Source organism: Siphateles boraxobius, unplaced genomic scaffold, assembly GCF_051911475.1.
Source record: "Siphateles boraxobius isolate OS27281-9 unplaced genomic scaffold, OSU_SipBor_1 7, whole genome shotgun sequence".
Classification (NCBI taxonomy): Eukaryota; Metazoa; Chordata; class Actinopteri; order Cypriniformes; family Leuciscidae; genus Siphateles; species Siphateles boraxobius.
In genome coordinates this window covers 6188294-6201651 of record NW_027509197.1, presented here as the reverse complement: position 1 = coordinate 6201651, position 13358 = coordinate 6188294, and the positions used below count along the sequence as shown (strand labels likewise).

The 13358-nt window shown below is 36.4% G+C and overlaps 1 protein-coding gene across 5 annotated transcripts in view; it reads right to left on the bottom strand.

The window, feature by feature from the left end:
- epha3 (eph receptor A3) overlaps positions 1 to 13358 on the bottom strand; it is a 139005-nt gene that overhangs the window by 41647 nt on the left and 84000 nt on the right. For all 5 annotated transcript variants that reach the window (XM_077215741.1, XM_077215739.1, XM_077215743.1 and 2 more), the window contains exon 6: positions 5991 to 6115. In XM_077215741.1, the coding sequence (XP_077071856.1) occupies positions 5991 to 6115 (125 nt within the window). The remainder of the gene's footprint in view (positions 1 to 5990; positions 6116 to 13358) is intronic.

The window sequence follows — 13358 nt, the reverse complement described above, 5'->3', positions numbered from 1 at the left end:
ACATTTGATCTGGATCTGACGACAATCATTCCTACTTCTTTCCCGGACGCAGCACAGAAACCATTTCAAATCTTTGGACTTTGAATGCAAAGCCACAAATGGAGCGCATCAGGTTTTATGGTTTGAGGAGGCCTCAAATATAAATTCACTCTGCCACGGAAGACGAAACCAATACCTTGTGTCATATTGTATGCGTCTCTGTTCGAGTCATAAATCTTTTCACAGGGTGTCACCGTTCACTGCTCACGACATCATGTGATCAGCTGGAAATCATATACAGGTGTGTCTAAATTTTCGCTGCAAAAAATATATTCTTACCATATGTCCTAAGTCCGCATCAGCCACCTCCCAGCTCTGGGGTTTGACAAGGCGTGCAATTGTTACTTTTCGACAAGTGCGCTATTGGTGGAATTTAATATGCTTGTCATGTTCTACTTTGACAGTCTAAATATTGCAATCTGGGCTTACAGCCTTCCTCTCCTCTAAAGAAGAAATTCTGTAAATATGAAATGGCTTTTCCAAAGCACTCCTTCCATCTAAGTTTGACGAGAAATAAACATTCTCAAATACACTGTGAGATCGATACGATAAACGGACAAAAAAAAAATATATATATATATTTATCATAAATGTGCACCGTTTCACTTGCATGAAGAACATTGAAAATGCAGATTCGTGAGTGTTGCCAAAAAGACGAGAGCGACCGGGATGCTGTAACGTCAGGGAAACATGAGCCAGAGCGCTCAAGTATTTAGAGATGCTTGAATTGTAAGGCTCTTTCCTCTTTCATAGCTTTGTTAATTTGATATATACACACAAAGAGCAGAGTATTTCCCCTCTGGCATATAATCAAAAAGAGATTTATTTTAAGTGAAGCAACATGGACCTCTTGGACCTCCGGATTGCTTTCTCACAGGAGCTGCATCCCTCCGGTTACCATGCATCCCGATGCCTTTTTGAGAATCCATTAAGCGCAGTTTGTTTGATTTTGCACTATACAACATTATGCAGTGTAAACATCATGGTGTTTTTGAACTCTGCCCGTTGATGCCACATTTTTCTTTGAAAAGTCACTTAGCGAATCAGGCTCTCTTTTATGAGGTTTATATGTTCAAGTCTGCGGCCAGTGTGTCAGTAAATCCGGAAAGAAGATTTGGGGCCCCCTTTCCTTCTCAGTGTGTGTTTTGTGAGGGTGAAGGTGGCTTGTTATCCTCTGCCAGCCTAGATCAAGGGGCACCAAGGGTCTTACCGAGGGTGTCCCTGGCTTTTCCACATGGCAGCACCAGTTGTGTAGGATTTTGGCGACTCCAGCTATGCCTGATGAAGCAATGCCTCACAAGGTTGTGTAATTAACAGGAATCAATGGAGAGAAGGACTAGATTTTATTATGAACGGGGAACACTGTGCCACCCAGGGTCAAATGAGACATGGAGGATTTCAGGAGCCCCCGAGTGTACCTGTGCCAGACGGGGAAAAAAGCGCCCACGATGTGTTGCCTTTTGCTTGCAAATAAGGGGATTAGGGCCAAGCGAACGCATTTCCACAGGGAGAGATTTGGGCCTCACAGATCTCACAGAAAGACACATCACAAAGGTCCTCACATGGAAGCACAGGGTCCAATGAATCTTACAAAAACTCCTTTCTCACCAGCAGATGGAAAACCAATATCAGCATATTTGGGTTTAATGTAAATGATGAACACATTCTGAGTGTGTAACTCGGCTCTAGAGAGTTGAGCCGCTATCCTCAAAAGGTCAACTCATAAAGTTTCCACGTGAAACTTACAGGCCTAACTTTTTGAAGCAATTCAAACTGTTTCTATGGCTAACTTATTAGCTCATTCTGCAGAAGCTTAGGTTACATAACGGTTGTTTTTTCTTCAGTGATTATGCTCATAATGGTAAATCTAAAGCCGTAATAATATTCCCTGTTTGGAAATAAAACCCCACTTAACCCTGAGAGCCCTGTCAAAATAACTTAACAGATAATGCTTACTGTAAGATATCCTTTCAAAATTACTGGGGGATATTTTGAATATTCACAATATAGTATCATTCAAAAGTTTAAGTCAATGAGATTAAAAAAATATACTTTTATTCAGTAGGGACACATTCAATTGATCAGAAGTAACAATAAATACTTTTATATTGTAATAGAAACTATTTTATTTCAAATTAATGCTGATCATTTGAACGTTGATCATGGTTTCCATAAAAAATAATAAAAATAAATGTTTCAGCATTATAGAATGATATCTGAAGGATCATGTGACAATGGAGACTGGAGTAATGGCTGGTGAAAATTCAGCTTTTTACCTTCACAGGAATAAATTACATTTTTAAATATATTAAAATAGAAAACAGTTTATTATAAACATATATTTTTTATCTAATATTTGCAGCCTTGGTGAGCATTAAAAACATTTTTAAAAATCTTACCAACCCCACACTTTTGAAGAGTAGTCCTCATTTTGCCACAATATAAAATGAAGCAACTATTATTTAAATTTTTAAGTTTCATTTAAGGGTCATTAAGTTTCATAAAAAGCACGTGTTTCCATGAATCATCTTAAACTGTATCTATTCAATAAACCTGTGTCAACACATACAATTTAAAATAAATAATTAAACATGCATCTTTTCAAAATGTATTTTAACTGTGTTATAATTTGGCCACAATGAGTGCTGGGTTGAAAAAATATATTGAAATTCGCTGCATGCTTGTCTAAAATATTGGCATGAGCTTTCAATTTTGAACTTGTAAGACCTTTTTGTCATGATGAAGATGAACCATGTCTTGAAGACAACCAAATCCTGTCTAAAATTTCACTATGTGCGTCTTTGTGTGGTCATACAGTCAAGCCATTTATCCACAAAGCTATGGAATGTTTTTTCTGCGGGAAGAATTCTGGATGGTTGCCATTGGAGACTGTTCTAGGGCTTTCTTTCACACCCTCAGATCCCCTGCCAGTTCTGGATAGGAGTCTCCCACAATGTCAGGGCCCAGTTAAGTTCCAAACTCAGAGTCGCGCTTTCTTTATAGCGAAGGACACGTTACCCACTTCACCTAGGAGCAGAAGACATCACAAGATCTGACAGCATGAAAGAGTCCTCTGAAAGCTGACCCTAAAAGAGCAGCGCTACAACAATACTAACCCTCAATCAAGACTACAGCTCATTAATCATATGTCATCTGTAGGAAACCAGTGGAAGGGCGGACCGTAGTGGGTTGTGACAGGAGAGGAGAGGTTGTGTTAAGGCTTTTTTTTTTTTTTTAAGATGGGCAAGCAGGGGCTTGTAGCCCACAAGGGCTTTAATGGGCAGGTGGTGTTTAGATCAGTGTCTCCAGTGTTACAAGACCAAAGCCGAGATCATCTGGCACTTTCACAGATTGTTAAGAAGGCTTAAAATGAACTGACCTGGCCAGTGAGTACTAAGCAATGTTTCCTCTAAAACTGCCTGTGCACTTCCCACACAGACTGAAAGAAAATTGGTGCAGAAGACAGAGTCAGATAGGATAAAGAGTTCTCCAAACAAAACTAAATAGATAGTCACAAATAAAAAATAAACAATAAAAAATCCATCTGCATGTTCATATTCATTGATTTTGAATGAACTGAAGCTATGAGAAATTGAGTGCATAAATACACAATGCTGATTAGTTGTAAGCTCACAGAGGCTGAGCATTATTATAATAATTTATATAATTACTTTATCTACTGTTTAAATAATACAATTTGTAGACTGCATGATTCAAGTTGACTGGCTCTAGACTGGTTTTATTATTATTATTATTTTGCATATTCTTATATATGTAGATTTAATATTATTATTATTATTATTATTATTATTATTATCATCATTATTATTAACAACAACAACCATAATAATAATACTACTAATAACAACAACAACAATAATAATAATAATAATAATAATAATAATAATAATAATAATAATAATAATAATAATAATAATAATAATAATATTAATAATATTAATAATAATAATAATAATAATAATAATAATAATAATAATAATAATAATAATAATAATAATAATAATAATAATAAATATTATTATTATTGATATAATTAAAACAGCTATATTATAAATTATTTTATTTCTGTGTTATAGTTGTGGTATAAAAAGTCTAATTTAGAAATTAACTATGTTTTAGATCTTTTTTTTTTGTGATATTTTTTATTTTTATTAAAACTTACCTGTGGCAACATTTTTGTATAGTTTTTTCTGGAACAGACGAACGTGAATATGGCAACGTTTTACTACGTTGGAGTTTGTACATATGACCGCAGTTGAAATGTCTGGTGAGTGGCCCTAAAAGATTAATGCTCCATTTTAAAAAAAAGGTACAGCTTACACTAAACCCTAAACCTACCCGATAGTGTTAACAAAAGCAAATGCGACATAAAAAAGTAATCGTAACCATGGCATTTTAGCTTGTTTTTAAACTCTTGTCTTTGAGCTTTTTTGCTGGATTCGTCTTTCATGGGAATCGTATTTGAGCTCTCCGCATCACAAGTACAATTCTGCACTAGCTGAGTTACTGAAAAAGCTTAGTACGTCAGTAAAAACAAACATATGGAGCTGGTTAAGTGATGAAAACGGCAATCTATATTTGTTTACAAATCATGCATATGGTAAAAAGTGTTTTGAGGTCGTAACATAACTGTGCAAGGAGCCGTGTGAAAACAAGTCTTTATTAATCCATAATCGGCCCCTGTAATCCTAATTGTGTGTGAAAACGATTAAAAGTGCTTGATGTTTTACTGCTTGTAGTGTTAATTTCTGTTGGAAACTGAAGTGATATGAAAGTATTGGTAAGTATTTTGCCTTTTGCAAAAATGTTGCCACATGTACGTTTTTTCCAATGAGCCTGTGTTGGGTATTATACATTATGTTTATATACCAGTGGCGAGGCTACATAAAGGTCATGTGGCACTGAATCCACTCAGATTGACGGCTGGTCCACCGAATCAAATGAGACACACATTTTTTTATTTATTTTTTTGTGGGAAAGGAGAAAAAAATCACACGTACATGAAAATAATAATCGCTTAAATACATGGATTTATCGGATGTCACTTCCGAAACATTGGAGCCTGTATGTGGCAGCTGGTCAAGCATGAAAAACAACGTACATGTCTGTGATTGGCTACATTGCTCCAAACTGCAAAACATGTTGTAAATAGAAACATTTGACACTTTTCAGAACGCAAACACAGAAATGCAGGGGATCGCTTGCCAAATCACCAATATGCTATTATTACAGAGAAAACTGATCCTAGTCCAGCAGTTATGAACAGCTTTCCCCTCTAAAAGCCACCAGAAGCAGCAGCAGGCACTGGTTTAAGTTATACAATTCCACGCAGTCTCAAACCTTTCATACGCTCCACCTATGATTATTTTATCTTTGTTTACTGTTCTTATTCGGTTCATTGGTTATTTTATTCATGAATTGATTTTGTTGTTTTAATGAAACTGTTGTGACAATAAATCACATTCAACTGATCTTAATTGTCAAATTACTTTTATCCAATGTATTGTAAAACTATGTAATCGAGAAGTCCACCCTATTTCATCGAGGCCCACTCACCACTGGTTTATAGAGTTCAAAAAGAGTTTCATAGTGAACAGTGAACAGGGTGGGTGATTCTGTTCATGTGGCTGAAGGGTCTGTCTGACAGATATATATTTTGCTCAGCAAAAACAAAAAATAGTGAGAACATTAGTACCTGGTTAAACATTTAATTTCAGACAAACGTCCGTCAGGAGAGCAGACAGAATCTATTTCACCTCAAACAATCAAATTAAACCACATACACTAATGACTTGAAATGCTCCCAGGTATATGGATGTGCACTCTGGACCAAGATTCCTAACAAGGCCAAATAAAAGAACATGATGACTTCAAATTAAAATGTTAATGCAGTGAGTGCCCACAGCGAGTCAAAATTAAACTGCCCCCACCTTCTCATAGTATTTGACCTCGTAGTCCAAAATGATCCCATTGGGTCTCTCTGGCTCCATCCAAGACAGTGAGATGCTGTTTCTTGATGTTCTGTCCTTCCTGATGACAGTCACTGCAGATGGAGCTAGAGAGAGAGGGAGAGGAACAAACAAAATCGAAAAAAGAGGATTAGCTGTTTCCACTCTGTATTACAAGCACATAAAGCCATAAGGTCACAGGAAGTTCAGCTGACATTTTTATTCAACAATTTGCATCCTGTGAACTGGTTCCTGTGGACCTAATCGAGTTTTCTTTCCACTGGGGGCCTGTTTCAAAGTTGGGGAAGTTGGAGGACTGAAAGACAAATTGATGCAATCGGGCAAAGGCTGGTCCCTGCAAACAACGGCCACTGTTATGTCAAGTGAATACCTCAAAGTTTGAGGCATGGCTTCAGTGTTTTTTTTTATTTTATTTTATTTTATTTTTTATGCCAAGGATCCCAAATATGATGTGATACAAGTTTGAGAGTTTTATTTGTTCTTTTTTTTTTTAATAAGTCTTTTACCAAGACTGCAGTTATTATCAAAATACATCAGTGACACTGTGAAATATTATCAAAATGTCTTTTGATCAATTTAACGTGTCCTTGTTAAATAACAGTATTAGAGTCGGACATACTAACAACTTGCGGCAGCAGAAGCCCTCTTTTGGTTTTAAAAACTAATGTCAGGAATTATTAAAAGACACACATTAAAAAAATAGCACTGAAAAGTCGTGGACTGTTATTTTTTGCAGCTGATCTTATTGGATATGCATTTGTAGGAGTTTCCCTTTCTGGCGCAAAATTTATGGGACGAGATTACTTAAATGAATCATGCAGTGTGAGGTTTGCGCAATTTACTGTTAATTTACAGTAAGACTTAACATTAAGGTTAAGTCAATTTACTGGTAAATGCACCATTATTTAATGCCCAAAAATAGCATGTCTTAAACCAGATGTGAATATGCGCTGCTCTTGGTAGATTGTGTTGGTCATCATTGAAATGATCTGGTTGTGTCTGTGTTCTTTAATTGCGTGTCGTTAGTAAATCAATAGATCATCAATAGATCACGTGCAGAACTTTCCACTCCCATTGGCACTTTTACAGGATTGTGCTCTCACATTAATTTACTCTGTTTAGTAAATCTGCCCATTTCTTAAAAGAAAAAAGAAAAAAATAATTTTGAGTGGTTTATTTATTTATGTATTTCTTTTAACAGTTTTTACACATTTTTAACAACTGCAAGTGGTTGAACATTTGAATGCAACCGATCCCAAACTACATTCTGACTTGTGATGCAGCCTGATTCCTAAAGACACTGTGTTCGTTCGTTGGCCAGAGGAGAACTGGTCCCTGATTGAGCCTGGTTTCTCCCAAGGTTTTTTTTTTCTCCATTCTGTCGCCTGATGTAGTTTGGGATCTTTGCCACTGTCATCTCTGGCTTGCAGTGACACTATTGGATGAGAACTGAACTGAGCTGGACAATGACACCACTGTTTTCTACAGAACTGCTCTATAGATTAAATGAACTAATTTAATGGTTTTTACAACGGAATTGAAATGACTTCAGCTGAACAATGACAGTTTACTTTTAGAGCTGCTGTACAGCCAATATTAACACTGTTTGCATCATGAAGCTGTAAAGCTGCTTTGAAAAAATCTGTATAAAAGCACTATACAAATAAAGGTGACTTGACTACTTTTTTACACTATTTTCCATGGACCCACTAGCACCCCATTTCATCTTCTTGGGGGCCAGCAGATTTAATTTTAAAGAGACTGCATAAGTTTGTTTAAAATCATCATGTTTAATCAATCCCGACTGTTTTTGATGGTTCCACAATGAGTGTTGCATTTTTAAGAGGCTATATGATGTTTTAGCTTGTACAATCCTGTCTCAAAACTCATGGTTTTCTCACAGAAACACCCCCTATAAGAATCTGATCAGGGTAAACCAGCATAATTATTTAGGTTATCCCTGAGGCAGATTAGTCATTCTACTGAAGTCATTCGTATAACCCACTTATTTTTTTTTTTTAATTATTATTATATTTAGCACATCCATAATTGTGCTACAGGCATACGGCTCAAATGTTACGTCTCCCTCAACCCTGGCACTTCACATGGTCACAATCTGTGATCGTAATTCAAGTCAGAGTTTGGCCGTGGTTTCCTCCAGCCTGGCACTCGTGTTCTTTTTTCAAGTTTACAGCTCTGTAATTGTGAGGCCATGGAGGCATCTGACTTGCCTGTGTTTTAATTTTATTAGACCACAGGAAAAAACATGTTGTTCTTTCAAATGTTCAAGCTTTCCTTGATTGTGATTATACAGTCTTGAAATGCTTCTTTTCCCTTGGAACTCATTTACCCCCGTCTATTTCTCTCTGTTAATGGATCCAGATGGGCACAGTCTGTTTCAGTTTGCAGCCCCCCTACACAACCCTCTTCCCAACTGCACTCTGATAGGGGAGGTATTATTGAAGTTTTAGTGGCCACAGTTTATGGAACCGATGATTTATAATGTCTGGACAGCAGGCTCATTTGACACTGTGTATCTTTCTCAGCGTTCACAGTGTGAACAGACTGACTGTGTCTTAATATCAAAGAAAACCCATTGGTTCCTCCAAATGAAAGCGACAGTAAAGAGCTATAAATGGTTATATTTTTTTTATATATATATTAGGGCTGCACGATTAATTGCAATTTCCATGTAATCACACTTAAATCAGTTCTTCTAAAGCATTTATTTATCTTCGTTAATGCTAATTTCAACATTTACTAAAACATTGTAAAAGTGAAAGTTGTTGAACTGTTGTACTTTATTAACTAACATTATGCGTAACAAAGATTGTAACAAATGTTTTGCTCATTGTTAGGTAACGTATAGTCAATGCATTAGTATTAACTAATAGTGCCTAATTCTAAAGTGTTACCAATATAAATTATTACCAATGAATATATAAAAAGTTAAAAACTGTATATCCACTTGGTACACACTCACAAGAGTAGGAAGATGCAGAAAAATGCATAATGTTGTGTACCTCTACATCTGAATAGCTGGATGTGTTAAATTTTGGCAGCAGTTCTGAGAGTCGACTTGAGGAAGGAAATCTCAACATAATCACACTTAATTCAATTAGGCATATCGCGATTTTGAAATCGCAATTATTTTTTTTACGCGCAGCTTGTCATTGATGTATGGCTCTGTAAACGCTGCTCCATCTGAAAGCACTTTGAGTATGAGTCACTTATAACGTGCATTTGAAAAAGCAACACGCGTCAAACATCTTTCCAAACATGAGAAGCATTTAATAACCTCTTGTCCAACAAAATAAATAATTTAATAACATGCTTTTACTCCAAACTCGCTTCATAACGACAGTTGAGCTCATCCTTCTGTGAGATGATGTGGCTTCTTACACAGAATAAGGCAGTCGTGTGTTTATTAGTCAAAGCGTTTCAATCCTCTGTTTATTCAGCTACATTGATGATGCCCATAGGGATTTCCTGGATTGATGTGTGTTATCATACTTCTGCGGGGCATATTTGGCATGTCTGTGTGAGAGCGCTCTCTGGTGTTAACATGGAGCAGCATTTACTACTGATCAGCCGTGCTGCACTGACAAGCTGCGCATAAAATAATCACATCCTTTGCCAAATCGCGTGCGGTTTCAGTGCGATTAATTGTGCAGCCCTAATACATTTCTATCAAATGAATATATATATATATATATATATATATATATACAATGAATATATATACAATATATACAGTTTTAGCTAATTTAGTTTTGTTATTTTAATAATAGTTTTAATAATTTTTATATAAAATCACCCCCAATACCGTTATATGGAGCACTATTACAGAGGACAGCCATTTGGAGTGGTATCTGGAACCATAGTCGACATTATGAAGTGCAATCATTCACTCATTAATTAATAATGCGCCTCAATAACAATATACATGTACAATCTACTCTCAACGAATAGCTGCTAGAGAATACCCATGTGAGCATTGCATGAATCCCATGTCCTGCAAGAAGATTGTGTCCGCAGCACTTCTGACGCACACAGTGTCTGAATTCACTCAGTGGTTTTTATTCAATCATTCTATATACAGCTTATTTTTGGAGTAATGTAAGGAATAGTTAATGAGGGCATGGGGGCAACAATCCCATATAGGCCTACAGCCTTGATGTGAAGGCTCCAAAAGATCATCAACATGATTAGTCTGCAGTCTAAGATCCTGTAACTTCTTTTGACCATATTCTGAATCACAGAAGAAAAAATCTAAAATGGCGGACAAAGTGATATAAATATTTATTATAATTTATTAAATAGTGGTAGAGTAAGCATTGATAAAATAGTTGAAATAATGTGACTTTTTTTATCCAATACTGTTATTTAATGATTTGTTCCACCCGTTTTGAGTTTTTTGCTTAGCCTCATGCTAATGCCAAACTCTATTGAAAACAATTGTCAGTTAAGTCTGTTATGCGTTTCATGTGAGAAGTGCTAATTTTGCGGTAGTAGATCTTTCAACAGGATGTTTACTAGGTTTTGGAACTGTGTATATTTCTTGGCTTTCTCCTTTTGAACAGATCACCTCCAACTTAAAGCCAAAGGAAATCATCAGTTCCCACAAACCTTCTTAGAAGAAAGCGACAGCAAAAAGAACCACACAATTATGTATGTGGAATACTGCAAGAATATTCAGTTACGAAAATTGTAGAAGGGAGGGACCTTTCTGTTCTGCTACATTCTGCTTGAACCCACAACCTCAGAAGTGGACTGCATTCAGATCTCTGCATTTACAGGTGTGGCTGACGGAAATTCTCCAGCACTTATGATTTTCTAAACAATTCTAGTGAAGTTCCTTTGAGATCATGATACGCTCCAGAACATGGTCTCAAAATGTCCTGTGGGATGTGGGACAGAGGCATAGCATTAACGTGGGTGCCCATGCCTGAGCCAGACCTTCCTTTTCTTTCTCGCTGCCCTTTGCAAAAAGTCCACAAGCCAAATAGAAGACGCAACCGCAACAACGTATTTCAAGAATGCATGAATGAGTCATGGAAAACCTTCTGTCATGCCATGATCCAGCTAAACACTTCCACACAGATCAGGGTCCAAAATGAACACTTGCCAAGTGCCAAACACAAGTAAAAATTGTCTTTGGCTGTTATCATCAAAAACGGCAACATTTTATGGTTTAAACCGCATTGTTGGAATGATAATCTGACCCTCTCTGATGTTACATGAGCAATTGTAATGAAACATATACAATATGTCTGGTCAAGTCCATTGATACCTTCCTTAGGGGATTTTTATTTTATTTTATTTGATACAGAAACATACACTATTGTTCAAAACTTCTGGTTCAGTCTGCTTTTGTAATGTTTAGAAAGATGTCTCTAATGCTCACCAATTCTGCATTTATTTGATGCAGTAAATACAGTAAAACAGTAATATTGTGACATAGAATTTAAAATAAAAATTTGGTTACACTTTATTTTAAGGTGTCATTGTTTCAGTGTAATTATATATTTAAGTACTGAGTAACATTAAGCAACTACATGTACTTACTATAGGGTTAGGGTAGGATTAGGATTTGGCTGAGGATTAGCTAGATGTAATTATGCATAATTTAGAGATAGCTAGTTCGCTGTTTTTGTGGAACTGTGATACATTATTTCCCCAGGACACTTTGATGAATAGAAAAGAGCAGCATTTATGTGAAATCTTTAGTAACAATTAAAAGTTCTGATCAATTTAATGCATCCTTGCAAGAAAAGTAGCCTATAACTTTTTTTAAAGTCATACTGACCCTAAACTTTCCCATGGTATATAGGGAATATTTCTTGCACTAAGCCACCAAACAAAAATATGAGGTACAATCATAGACTGTAAAAAAAAAAAAAAATGGACATAGTGTCCGTTACATCTTTTTTTTTTTTACCAGGCTGTAAACATTTTGTTTTCTGCTGTAAAGTTGGGCATATTCACATGGGGGATATATGGAATTGGCTCTCTTTTGCAGCCTGTCTCTACTCTATTGGCCAGCCGATGAATTGCAGTTTAAGTCACTTCCGTGTCGGTTCCAAGAGAGAGACCGGAAGGTTCCCGCATGAGTACAATATCTCCGTATAATTTTGTGATTGGTGAAGAGAGTCTCCTACAGTATATGATCTTGTGAGTTAAATAATAACTTTTAATAAAATAATTATAATAAAAAGTGCAAAATACTGTTTTATATCTGGTAAAAAAATATATAAATATCGATTATATAAAGTCGATTTTTTTTCTCCAGTTTACTCATCATACTACCGTACAAGGGAGTCCAAAATGAACTTTTTGAAACTTGGTATTTCCAAAAGTTAGGTTGCACATCTTGTGGCTTTGCTGAAAATCTCTGCTCTGCCCTGGCACGATTGAGAGGTCGGGTGAAGCAGCCTGTTAAGAAGCCAGAACTGTCAGGTCTCAACACAAATGTTTTACAGCTCTGATGAGGTTGAGAGCTAAGCAGAGAGCACCATCCTGACATGGAGGGCAGCTTACGTGTTCTGTCTCCCTTGGGCTGCGGAGCACATGCTGGCTCTGTTTAGATGGATTGGGCTGCGCTGACAACCCTCTGAGCCCCTCGTAAATGTGTTCTCTGCAGGCCCGGTTGGCCATTCACACATCCATCTCCTTGTTCTGGCTGTTTTTTATAGGACAGTAAAGTAAGCTAGATTACTTGTCTAAGAGCAAGAAGAACAGAGAGGGGTCACGGTCTTCCTGGGTTAGGTTTCTGAAACAGCCTGAACTAAAAAATTGAGGTGAAAAAAACAGAAAGTGAGGGTGTAGTGCAGTCTCTTTGCTCGAAATGAATACCATTAAACTAGAGCGCCTATAAGTGCCTAAACTTTGCTTCTTTGTACTGTGTGCTTTGAAAGCAAGTGAGAATTGTGAGTGGGAGTGTGTATGTACGATACAATTAATAAATAGGCTTGGACTTGATGCAGGTAACCCACAATAGTGACACCAAATAATGCACAATGTGAATGCACAGTGACACCAAAATAAAAAAAAATATTCATGATTCTGAAGCTGAAAATACAGGAATTATTTTAGACGAATATGCTTCCACTCTGTCACTGACTAGATATATTTAAAATAATGTAGGTCACATTTTTTTCTGATATCATAAACAAATATTCCCCCATTGTATTATTATACATTCTAGATAGTAGTTTAATATAGTACTGACACTGAAACTCTGTAAAGTCGAATTTTTTCAGATTTTGGGTGAACTATACACAATACATTTTGTCAGTATCCATGATACATATTAATGCATTTTTGCAT